Source organism: Lathyrus oleraceus, chromosome 1, assembly GCF_024323335.1.
Source record: "Lathyrus oleraceus cultivar Zhongwan6 chromosome 1, CAAS_Psat_ZW6_1.0, whole genome shotgun sequence".
Classification (NCBI taxonomy): domain Eukaryota; kingdom Viridiplantae; phylum Streptophyta; class Magnoliopsida; order Fabales; family Fabaceae; genus Lathyrus; species Lathyrus oleraceus.
This window is the reverse complement of record NC_066579.1, coordinates 268533671-268550611: the sequence shown is the minus strand read 5'-3', so window position 1 is coordinate 268550611 and position 16941 is coordinate 268533671. Positions and strand designations below refer to the sequence as shown.

Genomic DNA, 16941 nt, shown 5'->3' with positions numbered 1-16941 from the left:
TATCTGCGTAATTGAGAAACGAGTGAAGAAAATGTATGTATGCGTTCCACATTTATAAATTTCAAACACTTTTACATTCAAGTCTTTCTCTGCATTCAATTACATTTTGATTCCTGTCATTTTATCTCTAGTTTTCATTTCAATTTCAGTTTATATTTATTTCAAAACCTCTTACATTCCAAGTCTTGTCAAAATTTTACATTGTTATTTGTACATTGTGTTTCGATTTCAATCATAATATGATGTTTAGAGGTTTAAATTCACACAAATATGTTTCGGGAGATTTTCGAGTTTGATCCCTTAAGTATTAAAATAAACATTTTTTGTTTACCAAATTTATCAGTAAACACCTCCACATACCCTATATTATAATCATGTTTGGTCTCTTTCATCTGCCTCTATGTAGGCGACCTTCTCTTTCTCAGCCTTCAGGCATTCTATCTGTCAAACTCTGTCAGCCAACTGACCTATATCTCTCAAATATTGGGTATTTAGTTTCTTTCTAATAGAATAATCCAGATTCCCAATGACCATTTAGACCAGTTCATGTTCAGGCACTTGGGTAAAGCACCTTGCTTTTAACAACCTGAACCTATTTAGGTAATTATCAATTGACTCAGGCGCCTTGCGCCTTACGCTAGCCAATTCTTTAAGACTAATTTTCGACTCCATATAAATTTGTTCATGGAACACTCCCCCTAACTAATTCCAGTTATACATGGAATGAGGAGGGAGTGTCGTGAACCACATAAAAGCATTTTTTGTTAGAGAATTTGGAAAAAATCTCATTTTCAAAATCTCATTATTTGCTATATCGCCTGCTTAAGTTTAGTATCGAGCGACATGCTTGACAATCGACTCATTTGTATATCCTGCAAACTTAGTGAATTTAGGGACTTTTCATCCCTTGGGAAGTTTTGTCTACAAAACATATTCAATCAAAAGAGACACGAAATTTGGTCTATGTGAACCCTACATTAAGGTCATTCTGAGCAAGGATGTTTTTAACTACATGGGTTAGATTATTCTGCCCCGTTAGGTTATCTTGTCAAACATTCTTCACCAATTCTTCAGCATTTTGGTTCCTATCCACCTAAATTATCCATTGGTTAGCCTGACCTATTCGTTCTTCTCCTCCCATAAGTACAGGGGTCTGACAAGTTGAGGTACCTCTTGTAGTTCTTTCCTTTAACTAAAAGGAACAACTCCATTGTCAGGCATACCTATCGGCCTAACTAGCGCAATCTGAGGGATGTGTTGTGCCTGGGCCTGAGGGGCACTGAAAAAATTGGCTATTCGACCCATCTGATTGGCTAATAATTGGTAACTCTAGTTAGTATTCTGAATTAGGAGGTTGAACAATGTACCAATTTGCTGAGTAAGCATATTAACCATCTCGTGGTTACTTTCATTCATTTGTTATCTTATGGACAACATGGAGTTTTCCGTAAGAGCTGGCGCGTTTTGGAGAGCAAATGCAGTCCCCCATGTTGTGTTGCTCGACCAAGGTGGCTAATGACAGGCCCTGACACTACATATGGATTTAAAGGGGACGCTATCGTTGCATTATCATCTGCATACGTTAAAGTGTTGCTTTGTAATCCTTCCATCATTCCAATTGGCATACCAAAGAGGAAATCCCTCGACACCAATGGCATCGTAAAACATGACATATAAGAAAGCCTAGGGTCCACTAAAGGAGCATGTGTCGGCCTGGGAGTGGTAGGAATACTTGTTTCCATAGGAAAAGAAACCACCACCCCCAACATCGATGTTGCACTCGCTAGTGCGTTGAGGACAGGTTCATTAGTCCCTATGGGATTACTATATTCTGTCATTTCAATTGTCGATGAGACAGGTTGTTCAGTATCTAGAGCATTATTTTGGTGGAAGTGACTTATTCTTAGGATGAACCATTTCAACTAAATTTTTACCACTTCTCAAGCGCACTTAAATCCAGATGTAGAAAACATTCTTCAAATGCAAGAAAAATCACAACAAAGCACACAAAATGCAAACAATTTCTTAAATAAATAACTAAAAAAGTTAGCAAAAACATGTCCCATTTGACGTGCCAATTTGTTTATCAGTGTTTTTGATTAAAAAAATCACTTAGTTTTAAATTTATTTCTTGAAGGACCAAACTAGTAAATCCTAGGGTAAGTTTGTGCTAATTTTCTGAAGAAAAAAAAGAGAGTATGCATTTAATGTTGTCGGATTGCTTGCAATGAATGTTGGATGTCTTAATAAAATTATCAATTTTTGAAAGCAAATGGTATACGTGATTTCAAATAGGTCTAAATTGATTATTTGAATGGTAAATAAAAATAAGTAAAGAATAACTTAAATGGAAAATAAATTTATTTGCATAAATGTAAAAGTAGTACACAAGTACATTCCTTCATAAAAACTCATTTATCTTTTGTATGCGGGTACTTTGAGTATATACAAGTTTACTATGTTTTTTTTCCACCCCTTGATCCTACCATTAGGACTCCTATTTATAATGCTATGACCTAACGGTCTCCCAACACTCAAACTCCTTTTCGTCCGACACGTCATCCTTGCATGCGTGACTGACTTTCAATTGATCTCCACGTGTCTTTAGTATTTTGGATAAGACCAAAAGACAATTACTTCAGTTTGAAATTTGAATTTGCATTTAGTCGAACTCCTTCGACCTGTTGAACTTGATGAACGACCAAACTTCTTAAAACTTTACTAAGCCTCAGACCAGACTCATCCACATTGAAATGTTGTTGTTCCTTCTTCCCAGGTCATTGGTCGAAAGACATCTTGACCTTACCTTATGTTTGCAGAAATTTCAGTTGACTTCTCCATTGAATTTTTTCTTTTAAAATTTCTTGGCTAACACTTGTGTGATGTGGTATATCACGTAAAGGTGAAATAACATATCCTATTACCCTTCCAGAAAGATAATCTCTTCCTACCAAGCATGAGTAACTGTCTTCCTATTTCCACATTTCAACTAAGTGGGCAGGCAAACGAGGTAACTAACTTAGCTATAGGTTTAAAGTCTATAAATACTCTAACCATATGGCCAAGAGGGATAATCACTTTTTACCGATTAAACACAAAAAATTCTCTTGCTCTCTCCTACACAAGAAGGGTTCTCTTCATTGTAATTATCACAAATACGACTAATAAATAATATGGAAACAAATTAAATATCAACTAATAATAAATTAATAAAATAAATTATATAATAAAAAAAAGATTAAAATATATGTATTTGGTTGGTTTAATTTAAATTGGTTTTAAAAAATCAATTTAAATTTCGATCCAATGTGAATGATTTTTATAAGAGGGAATCCAAACACATATAATTGTATTTGTTTTTTTTATTACAATTTTTAGTTTTTTAATTAATTTTTAATTTTAATTTGGATTGATTTGAATTTATCACTAGAATAGATAAACGATAAATTAAGAAGAATTCTTTTTAAAAAGAAAAATGAAAATAGTGTTTAGTCATTTTCAATTTTTTGAAAAATGATCTAAATTTAAATTTTGGGAAGATTATTCCATCTATATTTTTATCTCACGTTTATTAGTTGAAGTATCAATAAAAATTTAAACATTATTCAAAAAAGAAAAGATATCTGAAATATTAAAATATACAACTGAGTTATTCTAATTATTCAAAAAGAACACAGCATTGCAACTCTCACTTATTTTGTGGCTCCTACTTCTGTCGCGTCAGTTTCTCTTACAACAAACACGCGTTTTATGAGACAATTTCCTATTACTTCCACTCGTTTTCTTTCCCACCGCATGCTTAAAGTTCTGCGCCCTACCAATTTTAAATGAAATTGATTTTATTTTATTTTCCCCTCTTACTTTTATTCTCCACGTGTACTCTATACAACACTTCACATCAACACTTTCACTTTTCACATCTTCTTCCCGATTCTCAGTTCTATCATTTTTATTTCGAACCAGGTTTTTCGACGGAGCCACCGTGCCGGAGATCTCACAGCCGTCGTCTTCTTCTCCTCTAAGAGTAAGTTGCTTTATTTTGTCCAGTTCGTTCTTTCAGAACAGAAAATCCCTAAGTTTTTTTGTTGAAAACCCTAAACTTTAATTCTCTTCTCTGTTTGTATTTCAAAATTAGTAGACACTAGTTATTCATTTTCACTTTAATTTTGTACGCAATTCTGATTTTGGTTAGTTTTCTATTTAATTTCTGATTAGGTTTTGATTTTTGTGTGATATTTTTGGATTGCTGTATGTTCTTGTTTGACAACTTCTTCAGATTTAGATCTGCAAGGATTGAAATTAGATCTTCAGATACGAAATTTATAAAATATTGATTATTCTTTTATAGATTTTGTATTGATTATTCTGATTGAAATGATCATGACTATGATTTGATACTTGTGTAGTCTTTTGTTAATTTATATTTGTATCCTTTTATAGAACATACTAAAAAAAGGATTAGAGATGCACTTTATACCTTATTAGTTACATTCTCATAAAAGCTATCAAAAAAAATATATTTTTCAATTTCACATAAGTAGATTAAAATATCTATTGCACAATTAATAAAAAATAGTATAGGACAGACAATTTTCTATTCTGCAACCCAAAAATAAAGTGAACTTTATATTATAAAGAATACAGATAAATCAAATTGAAAAACTCCATAGTGACACCTCAACATCTTCAAAGTCTGCATCAATATGTTCATCCTCATGTCCCAAGCTATGTGTTGGGGACATTAGTGCCATATTCTTTAACATTTCTGGAATGCTCAACTCTTTCTCTTCTTCTTCCTCTTCCATACGAAACATAAATTGCTCTTCTGTTGTTGCAGCTACTGCCGTGTCAATGTCATTAGATATTAAAGTCTTGTCTGGTTCGAAAGCATCATCTGATTCTAAAGTTTTGTCTGGTCTAAAAGCCTCATCTGGTTCTAAAGTCTTGTTGGCTGGTCTGAAAGCTTCGGCGGCCAGTGCAGCTGCCTTTTGTATATCTTTTGTCTCGGTAGTGGCTGGAACAGGGAGTCGCCATGCGGAGTCTCTAAAGTTGAGACAAGCGTAACGACCTCTTAATGCCAATGCTGCAACATCATGAGCTCGGGCTGCCATCTCAGCTGTCGGAAAAGTTCCTAGCCAAATTTTAGTCTTCTTGTTTGGCTCCCTCATTTCACAGACCCATTTATCTAAGTTCCTCCTCCTTACACCCCTATACACAGGGTGGCGAGTCTCCTTGAACTTCTTCCTCCCTGCACGTTTCTTCGGTGTACTAGCAGCTAACCGCAGTTCCTCGTTGAAAACTGACATGTCATGAGAGACCTCTAAATTTGGCAATGTTGTGTTGGAGGAAGTGGAAGGTTTTGAGGAACTGGGTTGTGAAGTGGAAGAGCTGTTAGTTGGAAACATATTTTTGTGATGGAGACAATAGAAAAGGTTTCGAAAGTGAAATTGGTGGCTGAAGATAGAGTTGGTGTAAAGATTGTGAAGAGTAAGGTGTTGTATATATAGGGAACCATAGTTAAAGGAAAGTGGTAACAGTGTGAGAGTGTGTGTGAGTGTGTGATGTTTTGTGTGAGTGAGTGAGTTTAGATATTTTATACGTCAAATGAGACAGCTGGTTTGCCTTGTGATGGGTTATATTTGGAAAAGAGAAAGGGAAAGTGATGAGAAGAGTGACCCTACACCAGGCTCATAAAGAGTAATGATTTTTTATCAAAATATCTTCCATGATACTAAATGATGTTTTTTATTCCTCGACAGAGTCGACTAAATGAGGTAATTAAAACAATCATAGGAATATGCTTCTTTTAGTAAAAAAAGAAAGAAAAAGAAATACGCAAAAGCGATGACATGTTTCTTCCTGCTTAATTCGAATTTCTGAATTTGAATTAGGTCCTAAACATACAGTAATAGTAAATCTTTTGAAAATAATTTTATCCTCTATTACAGTATTATGCTATTCGAGGAATTAGTCTATGCTCTAATTTATAAAAAAAAAAGTCTTCATTTCTTTTATAATTTATATACTAGAATGTTAGAGTAGTTATTATTTTGAAATGCGTGTAAGTTATAAAAAATAAGAAATATAAACATATACATTATCGCATAAGTATGATGTTTTTATTTTGATAATCTAAAAAAACAATTTCCGGTAATATACATCACGTGATTTTGAAATTGTGCAAGTAGAAGGAGTAGCTATCTCATAATCAATTATTATTATATCCAGTTGAGTTGACAGGCATTTTTTCTTTTCCATTTTTAACCTTGAACTCACTTTTCAGAAAGGGACGCAGGCTTGAATTATGTACACGGAAAATTGAGTTCGTCTCTTACAGCCACATCTTTATTTGGAACTATAACGTCCACATGTTTATAGTTCATTTGTTCCTCTTTATGTTTATTTGGAATATTTTTCCATATATGGAGTGTAAAAAGCATTTCTAAAGTGACGTATCAAACTAGTAAATATGGAAATAAAGCGTTCGTATACGTATGCATTATTTTGTCAAATAAAATTCAAAGTAGATTATGTGTGTGACCAATTTTATTTTTCGATCAAAATATATAAAATCAGGTAATAATAATTAAGGTTAAAAGTAGTGTACTGCCCGTGTAAAGAAATATTACACTCACATTCAATCAAAATATTTTATATTTTTAAATCATAACAGTATTTTAAAAATAAAAGTGTGATGGGGCGGGATACACGAGTCTTATTGATTTACAGTGTAAAATTTCTTTACACTGTGAGCGTATATTCCTTTTTCTCATAATAATTAGTTCCAATGTCTTCACATAACCGTCGTATCTATATAAAATTATTAGTTTCAAAACAAATGTGATTTTTAATTTCTAATGCAATTTTAATATTTATTTTTTAATTGTATCAATAATTAATATTCTTAATTTATTATTCTCTCATTCTATATTTATGATAATTCGAATATATCAATAATAAATAAATATAATACAGTAAAAATATTATTCTTTTTTATTTATTATATGTTTTTTATTCTGTATAAAATGATTAACTATAATAATTATTTTAAAACGAAATGATTGATTAAGATAATAATATTTATTATTTTTCGTCAAAATATCTATTATTGAATAAGATAATAATAGTATTTATTATTTTTCGTCAAATATCTATTATTATTGAATATGATAATAATATTTATTATTTTTTTGTAAAAATAAATATTATTGTCCACAATAAATTGAATTTATGGTTTTAGTTCGATTTAAAACATGAGAAGTTTTTTTTACGGCTCCCTCCGTCTTAATTTGTAAGATATTTTTGGATATTTTATACAAATTAACAAAACACAATTGATTTATATATATAAAAAAAAGTTATATATGATTTTACAATATTAATCTTTGTTAACTCCAAACAAAAGAGAAATTAAGAATGTGTTTTTGATGAGTCTGTTTATTTGAATGAATGTAATATTTTGAGAAAATTTAAAATAATAGAGTTGTAAATTAAATCGTAATATGATTATATATAATATATGTATGTTTAAAAATTAACATATATTACATTTGCAACCCAGTAGAAGAAAGATTTTGCTATAAGGTTGAGATCGCGTATTCGAATTTTGACTCCAATATTTATAATTTTAAGTACCATTTTTAATACACTACTAAAAAATAATGTCAATTAGAATCGAACTCATGCAATTAGAAAAAGCAACAAAAAATTATTGCCCGTATGCGCTTTTATATTTATATTTTACAACTTCTTACTCGTTAAAATTTAAATAATATTTATTTTCATAATTACATAATTAAAAATTTATTATATGACAAAAATTCAAGGTTCAGTATTTTTATTAGAGGTTCATTTTTATTATTAGCTTTAAGCCTCTAAAAGATTAATGTAGTAAAAAAATGGAGATAAGAGAATGTACATTATTTTCTATGTGAATTGATTTTTTATACCTAGGGTAGGGGGAAGTGTATTTGAGATGAATTGGGCCTTTGGATGACATAGAATAACTTCCCCCGAAAGATTTGTCGGTCACAGTTGAGTCAGGGAAGCCTTGAGCAATTTTAGTCAGCCTCCAAGACATATTTTAGTCGGCTTCCAAGACGTTGTTCGTGGTAAGCTAGACTTAAAACGATTGGAGTCAATTGAAAAAGTAGTTGGAAACAAGCTCATTAAATGTGTTTCCATCATTGAAATATTTTGTCTGCGGCCTCAAAGATTTGGAACACTACGGTGTCTATTGTTGACAACAAAGAGCTTGAAATCCAATATGTTTCAGAACGATTGAGAAAATGTAGCTTGATTCATCCAAGGCTCTACTATTAGATAAACACCAGGCTTGTGAATTTTTAAAAGATTTTTAAAGGCTAATTTATTAGGGGAAAATGGCAAGGCCCCTAATGTTTCAGAAAAAACACTTCATGCAAAAGGCTTATTTTGACCAGCTTTGGATATGGTAACATAAACATCCTTTGATCTTTTAGTTTGTCTTCTTTTCTTTTTTTAGCTTTTGAAACAACTAGTTGGAAATTTGTATCATCTTATTCAGAGATTTTATCCTTAAAAAAATTTACTTTTCATTGTAGTCATCCATATTAGCCCATGAGTTTTTTTATTATTGCCTTGAATTTCTGCTATGGTGTCTTCAGTTAAATTGAGTTGAGTTGCATCTACAAACTCAGACTCACCCGAACTTATGTTCTCAACATTAGGCATCTCATTTATAGTTTGTATCCATCCTAGAGGTTCCTTGCCTACAATTCTCTTGGCTATCAATTACATTCAGATGGCTCTCTATTTGAATAGTTTTCCATGAGTTGACCATTTCAGGAAATATAATTATCAAGGCAGTTAGTTGTATTAACCTGGTCTACTTTTTCTTTGATCACACCACTTGTTTACCCAATATTGTTTTGGTTTTGCTTAGCCTTATCAAGCTTCTTGCTATCATCTATTTGCTCATTCCGTTTATAATTATTGTATATCTTTGCTTTCCTTATATTTTATGTGTCCTCCTTTTCAAGTTTTTCCTACAGTTGAGGTTAGAGTGTCCTATAACTTTGCTGTGGTACAGTTCAGAAATTTTCTCATATTACATCTCCATAAAATATATATATATATATATATATATATATATATATATATATATATATATATATATATATATATATATATATATATATATATATATATATATATATATATATATATATATATATATATATATATATATATATATATATATATCACTATTTCTACTAGAATCTTGTCTCACATCTATTTTAATAAGTCAATATCTATCAAAATCCTAACATAATGTCCAAATATATATATATATATATATATATATATATATATATATATATATATATATATATATATATATATATATATATATATATCACTATTTCTACTAGAATCTTGTCTCACATCTATTTTAATAAGTCAATATCTATCAAAATCCTAACATAATGTCCAAAAGCCCTATCAAAAGAAGTTTTATTGGATTTTGAATCAACACATATATGGGGGCCAGACTACTAGCAATAACAAATATGATTTTGGGTCTCCAATATTCTTAGGATAACCCATGATTCCTGACCCAAATTAGGCTGAAGTATGATTAACATTAGTAGGAACAAAATTCCTAGTCTAAGGGAAGAGTTTTAAACTCCAGGTTTTAGGCTCCATGAAGGCATGGATCTTACCCTTCTAACATATTCTAAAGTAGAGGAAGTGAATTCGTAAAAGCCCCTTCTTAGGGAGGTGATACCCTACTTTGCAATTGAGCTCCAAAGAGTGGATAGTTTTGTTCGAATTTGAAGTATTGTCAGAAAGGAGGGGATCCTTTTGACCATAAATCCTCCCATGTAGGTTATGCTTGTAAGATTCCAGACCAATTAAGTATTTATCTTCTGATATTGTTATGGATAATTTGTCGCCCTTGACACATGGAATAAGTCGTTGCCTTGAAGAGATGTTACACTTACATACATTACCAAGTGCTTCCGCGGATAATTTACTGGGTTTATCTCGAACTGGCTTGATCGAATTCAGACTAGGTTTCTTAAGTAAGAGAGGTGAGGTTTCAGAAAAGAGGATGTGTGTTTTTCCAGACTCTATGAATGGTGAAGGGAAGCTAGGCAACCGTGATTTTTTATTCTTAGTTTTTGTCTTAATCATTGAATTTCAAAGTTGTCAAGAGAGATAAAAGACATTAGTATGATATCAAATATGATGTCCAAATACCATAACTCTTTAAATTGGACGGTTGTACTATGTTTTTCTTGAACATGTCATAATCATGCTTAATATGTCATTTTTTTATATTCTTTCTAGGAAATTTCTTAATGCACCCCATATACTTCTTACGCACCATGCAAAAATACATAAATGCCTCCAGATTCCAGAGATACATCTGCGGACGCACCCAAAGGTCAGTTAACGTTAAAAAATTCTAGAGATGCATCTCCAAATTATTTTGGAGGTTAAATTGCACCATACTCTTCTCCTTCCTCACTTCTTATTTTCCTCAAAACACTTCTTCAACACTCTCTCAAATTTTCTACAGTATTCTGGAGATGCATCTCTAGAAATTTTCTACAGTATTTTTTTTGTTTGATTTTCTTGCTTGTGTGTTTGCATACACTAATGGTCTACCTTACTTTAACTTACAACCATAATGGCTGATATATAGGATAGATTGAGGCACTTGAGGGTTGCTCAGCACGGATCCGTGCAGCGGAAGAAGAGTCAGCAGGTTTCGGAGGCTCCTGGTCCCTCTTGTAAGGCAAATCCATATACTTCGGGGGGCCGTGCTTCTCCTCATACCACTTCATCATCTTCTTCCCATAGGATACGAGATTCACCATCTGACGCATTACTCCCTCCATCCTCCTGCAGGCGTCAGGTTTCACCAGTGCCACCTTATACTATAGATGATGCTGATCCAATTCCACCTCCTACTGTAGATGTTGCTGATCTAGTCCCACCTCCTACTACTGATGTTGTTGATCTAGTGCCACCTCCGGAGGGTGAGGCTATTGCGCGTGCTAAGCCATGGCCATTTGGAGGAGGCCCATTTAATTTGTCATTACTACCTCTGTATCCCGACCATACTGCCAAACATATCTGGGACAGAGAGGCAGCATTAGTTGGATTCATTATTATATTTTTACGTTAATTTTAATTGACAAATTTCTAACATTTATTATTTTCTAACAAATTTCAGGAGCGTGATCCGCATAAGTTTCTTACCAAGAGAGGAAGATTGTTGCATTGCCTCAGCCGAATGAGGAATGATTTCAATCAGTTTGGTCCTTATCTGGCCTGAAGGGCTTGTGCATGACCGGTTATACTACGATCGACCATGAGATGCACTCGGAGACCCATTGGAGAGATGGCACCCGGAGATCTTGTTGTTTCATCTCTTGCATGGTAAGATGTTTATCACGCTTGACGATGTCTCGCGTTTGCTACATCTTCCAATCAGGGGGAGATTCTTAGATCAGGGAGGATGACCAAAGATGAGGCACTTGAGATGATGGTAGAGTATCTGGGGGCTAACTCAGGGGAGGCGATGAAGGAGTTGGATAAGACTAGGGGTGTTCATGCTAGATTTGTATACCTGAAGAAGGTATATGAGGATGTGATCCTGATTGCACAGTAAGCTGATGGTGATGATGAGCAGGTGGTGCTCCACAAATCACATGCATTAAGAGCATACATGCTTTATTTGGTTGGCACTGTGATTTTTGTGGACAAGAGTGTCACCTATATAGACGTCATCTACTTATGTTACTTAGTGGATTTCGAGCGGATCCATGAGTACAACCGGGGGGCGGCTTATTTGGTCTACCTGTATTTGAAGCTGAGAGAGGGTTGTATGCGGAAGACGAAGCAGGTCACAGGAAGTGTCACACTAATGATGGTAATAATTATTGGTCTTTGAATGTTTCTTTGTCATTTTCATTTCATCTTTGCAAAGCCATTACTGATGATTCATGTGTTCCAAACTTTTCATTTTAGGCTTGGATCCTCTAGCACTTCCCGCGCATCTCTGGTTGGGCGAGTGTACCTGATTACATTGAGGATATGCCGTGTGCTACTACTTTTATCCCGCTCAGAGGGAACCAGGAGACTGAGCCTTACATAGTCTATCTTGACCATTTGGTTGCCGAGGATATGCATTTAAACAACTATGTTGATCACCGTGAGAAACGGCCATTTAAGGAGATAGTGATATACTCTGGATGGATAGCCTGTGGATCACGTCTCACTGCTCTTCATCTTCCTGAGCGCATCATGCGGCAATTCTACTACACTCAGACTATTCCCAGACACCCCGTTGTCTCTGCTCCTTCTGCCTTGACACGTAGACAGATAGAGGACATGTTTGATGATTATGAGAGTCATCTGGTACCGAAGGAGGAACGGGCTAGCATAGCTGAGAGCGATTGGAGCTAAGTCGAAGGGTACATCAGATGGTTCTTTAGGGTGTCATATATGTACATGGTGCATGCCGCTCTAGGAGATCCACTGAGACTAGCTCATCAGGAGATACTAGAGGAGGAGCATGCACAACTAGATCATGCTAAGGATGTCTTGCCCAGGTGTCGTCGTATAATGGAGATTGCACAGACAGAAATTGACACATGTCTCCTCCCTGATGGGTCTGGTGTGAGGCGGGTCCTAGATGCCATCATGACAAAGGCACGTGGGGCATTGTTGTACCGAAGACAACGCTGAGGGACGGGGGATTGATGGTCAAGGAGGTAGACGAGGTAAAGGAGGTAGAGGAGAGGTAGTCAGACATACAATAGTGTCTTAGTATATAGTAGTAATACTATGGTCTGTATTTTATTTTGACGTTCTTGCTACTTTATTGGTCTCAATTGTATGACATTTTTGACATTTATTGGTATTTTATTTATGTATGACATTTTTGGACCATCTGGAATTATGTGCGTAGATTTTTGGTTTTCGATGATATGAAATGGTTTAAATCTTCATTTAGATACAAATAAACAAAATATAACATGAAAGATCAAGTTCTGAGACGTTACGGAGATGTATCTCCGAAATATTCAAAGAGATGCATTTTCGATCGAATTCAAGTGTATAATGGTTTTTGAGTGGAATATATTGAATATTTTAAATTGTTACGGAGATGTATCTCCGAAATATTTCAACGTTCATTCAAAATTTGATGTGTTTGGAGATACATCTCTAAAAATTAAAAATATTTAAATAATTTTGCATGGTGGTTAAGAAATGCATTAAAAAATCTTATTCTTTTTATATAAAAAGTGGGATATGGGGCTGATATAACATTGTAAACAATAGAGACAAATGCATATATTTGGGTAGTTAGAAGTGTTTGTATTGTGGTTTTGAGACCAAAAGTTATATGATAAAAAAATAAAATTACATAGAGTTTGATTCAATTTAAATAATTCATACAAATTTCTTTTTATCACACATAATTTAATAATTTAGTTTAATGTAGACGGGCAGTAATATTTAAGTATGGCATGCTCCACCTGCCGGTGACTGGGTCGGGCAAACCCATGACAGGAAAGCGAAGAGAGGAAAACATGGGATTGTTTTGGTCACAAAGAAAAACATGTGGCTGTTTGAGAGAAACATAATTGTTCTTGAACACAATTCAACCACGAGATTTCAAAAAAGAAAAACTAATAGTTGACTAAACTGTACATATAATTAGATTGTTTTTTTAATTCATTGCAAAATTTTAACTCATAAACAGTTTTATAAAATTTATAAAAATTATAACTATTAATAAATTGTTTATAATATTACATCATAAAAAAATATTGTTCATAAAGATTGAACTCTCCACTAATCACTTATACCAATTTAATTTAACTAAAAATATCAAATGAGCTATCACACTCTCCCCTATTCATAATAATTATAAACAAAACAAAATTAATTTGTTCCCTCTTAATATAGTAGAATATTATGTCAATATTCCAATATATAAATATGAATTTGAAAAAGTTCCTTAATTGATAAATTATGTGTTAGTTGAAAAAAAAAATTAATCCCACATTGCTTAGATGAGAGTCTCAGAGACAAAAAAAAAGTCTTGGTTGTTTCAAACATAAAAAGAAATTTGGTGTAGTTCTGAAGTCATTTGGCAAATGATTAAAGAATTAGAATTATAATGTTGTGAACCGAATTAAGAATGAGAATCCTTCAAGGGCCAAATTACTCCAATTAATAGGCAACAACCTCCATCATAAAGAAATGACACTAATGTTTTTTCTTGGTTCAATTGTGGAAAACTAGGACATATGATTAAGAAATGCAAGATTGAGCTTAAACCTTGTGATGCCCATAATGCATAGGTTAACCTGACTCATGAGCAATTTATTATTTTGATCACTAAAACCAAAATGATTGGTCAATCTGATAGTTGGTGGTTAGACATTGGCTCCTCTCGTCGTGTATGTTATGAGCGTGCAATGTTCAAAACATACGCGAATGAGAAAGTGTCGTTGGGAGTTGCCCTCACCACTAGTTTTGTCGGTATTTGAGAAGTGGAGCAGAGTCCACCTCTGAAAAAGACTTTAATCTTGAAGAAGATGATTTCTAGTTTTCTTCTAAATAAGGTAGGGTTTAGTCAGTCTATTGGGGTAAATTTGTACACCATCACTAAGAATGATATTTTTGTGAATGAAATTAAAAATCAATTAAGACAATTAAGAGCTTTCGTAGTGATAGATGAACTGAGTATGATTCCAGTTTATTTAATGAATTTTTTAAACAACATGGAATTGTACATGAAACGACTGCACCATACTCTCTTGCAGTTAATGATAAAGCAAAACGAAAGAATATAACTTTTACTGAACTTATTGTTGCAATTATGTTAAATTATGGTGCTACTTTTCATTTGTGTGTGTGTGTGTGTGTCGGGGGGGGGGGGATTTGTTAACTGTTTGCTATGTCCTGAATAAAGCTCCCAAGTCTAAAGTCATATATCTCCTTATTGAATATTAAGGAAAAGACAACCAAATTTGTATCACTTTAGAACTTGGGGTTGTCTCACTTATGTCAATATTTCAAATCTGAAGCGAGTTAAACTCACTAGTAGAGCCTATGAATGTGTATTCAACGGGTATGCAGCAAACAATATGGCATATAGGTGTTATCACTTAAATGTTAAAGTGATCATAGAATCAAATTATGTTGAATTCTATGACGAAAAAATTCCTTTCAAATCGAGAAATTGTGGGGGCACTAAATCGAATCACATTCCTGTTATAAGAAGCACCGAAAGTAACGATGAAGTAGAAACATAACTTCGATGAAGTAAACGCGTAAGAGTTGCTAAAGAATATGGGGTCCGATTATGCGACATATACAGTAGAAGAAGATCCAAGAAATCTTCAAGAAGCCTTGTCATCTCTGGAGGATTTGTGTCAAGAAGCTATTAACGACGATATAGATTCTCTAGAATCTAATAAGACCTGACACTTAGTATACTTTCCTCCTAGTTGCAAACCAAACAGTTGTAAATGGTTTTTAAAAAAAAAACTAAAACCCGATGGAATTGTTGATAAGTACAAGGCTCGTCTTATAGCCAAATATTTTAGGCAAAGAGAAAATATAGATTTCTTCTACACGTTTTCACCAGTCACTCGAATTACATCCATTAGGTACTGATTTCAATAACAACTATTTATAACTTAGTGATACACCAAATGGATTTTGATTTTTTTTTTGAAACGGTGACTTAGAAGAAGAAATCTATATGGACCAACCAGAAGGGTTTATGATTCATGGGAAAGAAAACAAGGTCTGTAAGTTAGATAAGTCTATGTATGGTCTAAAACAAGCTCCTAAGAAATGACATGAAAAGTTTTATAACTTAATGAAATCGAATGGGTACAAAGTGAATGAAAGTGACAAATGTGTTTATTACAAATCTGAGAATCATATTTGCACTATCATATGTCTCTATGTAGACGATTTACTCATATTTGGATCAAACATTCAGGTCGTTAATGATGTGAAATCATTGTTGAGCAACAACTTTGATATGAAAGACCTTAGAGAAACGAGTGTGATTCTTGGAAATAAGATCACTAGATTAAAAAAAGGAATTTCTTTGCATCAATCTCATTATATAGAGAAAATATTAAAGAAATATAACTACTTTGACTATAAACCCGCTTGCACACCATATGATCCAAGTGTAAAAAAATTTTAAGAGCACTGATGATAGTGTCAGACAAACGTAATATGCGAGCATCATTGGTAGTCTTAGGTATGACACTAATTATACTAGACCCAACATTACATATGCCATAGGGTTGTTGTGCATGTTTACGAGTAGACCGAGTAATGAGCATTGACATGCTATTGTGCGAATCATGTGGTATCTTAAAAGGACCATGAATCTCGATTTAAATTATTAGAGGTTTCCTGTTGTACAAAAGGATACAATGATGTAAATTGGAATACCTTATCAAATAATTCTAGAGAAACTAGTGGCTATATATTTAATATAGCTGGAGGAGCTGTGTCTTGGAAATCAAAGAAACAGACTATGTTGGCTCAGTCCATAATGGAGTCTAAGATGGTGGCATTAGCGACTTCTAGTGAAGCAGCGAGTTCGTTAAGATGGTTGCTAGCTGAGATTCCTTTGCGGGAAAAACCTATGTTGGCTGTGTTGGTCCACTACGATAGTATAATGACTATTGTGAAAATTGAGAACCATTATTATAATGGTAAAAGATGTCAAATTAGAATAAATCACAACATTGTTAGAGATTGTATCTCTAAAGGAGTTATAAGAGTGAACCATGTACGAACTAATGAAAATTTAGCAGATCCTTTGACGAAAGGATTAGCTAGAGAAAAAATCCATAATGCATCCAAGAAGATGAGACTCATGCCTATAGAGAAATGAGT

The 16941-nt window shown here is 33.4% G+C and overlaps 1 protein-coding gene, 1 long non-coding RNA gene and 1 pseudogene across 2 annotated transcripts; 2 read left to right on the top strand and 1 right to left on the bottom strand.

Moving 5' to 3' along the window:
- The first annotated feature begins 3762 nt into the window (after nt 1-3762).
- Nucleotides 3763-6495, top strand: LOC127130194 (uncharacterized). The gene is made up of 2 exons (XR_007806432.1): nt 3763-4024; nt 6284-6495. It is a non-coding gene; the product is annotated as an uncharacterized LOC127130194 (long non-coding RNA).
- LOC127130184 (dehydration-responsive element-binding protein 1A-like) lies at nt 4650-5829 on the bottom strand (annotated as a pseudogene).
- Nucleotides 6496-11512: 5017 nt separating the features above from the next.
- On the top strand, nt 11513-12462 carry LOC127102657 (protein MAINTENANCE OF MERISTEMS-like). The gene is made up of 3 exons (XM_051040009.1): nt 11513-11632; nt 11687-11926; nt 12040-12462. The coding sequence occupies exons 1-3, from the start codon at nt 11513-11515 to the stop codon at nt 12460-12462; spliced, it is 783 nt and encodes a 260-aa protein (XP_050895966.1).
- The last annotated feature ends 4479 nt before the right edge of the window (nt 12463-16941 follow it).

Excerpts from the sequence above, each read along its gene's own strand:
- LOC127102657 (XM_051040009.1), top strand. The coding sequence starts at position 11,513 with ATGACCAAAGATGAGGCACTTGAGATGATGGTAGAGTATCTGGGGGCT. Across the intron at positions 11,633-11,686 it reads GATTTGTATACCTGAAGAAG|GTGGTGCTCCACAAATCACA; the intron begins GTATATGAGGAT and ends GATGATGAGCAG. Across the intron at positions 11,927-12,039 it reads GAAGTGTCACACTAATGATG|CACTTCCCGCGCATCTCTGG; the intron begins GTAATAATTATT and ends TGGATCCTCTAG.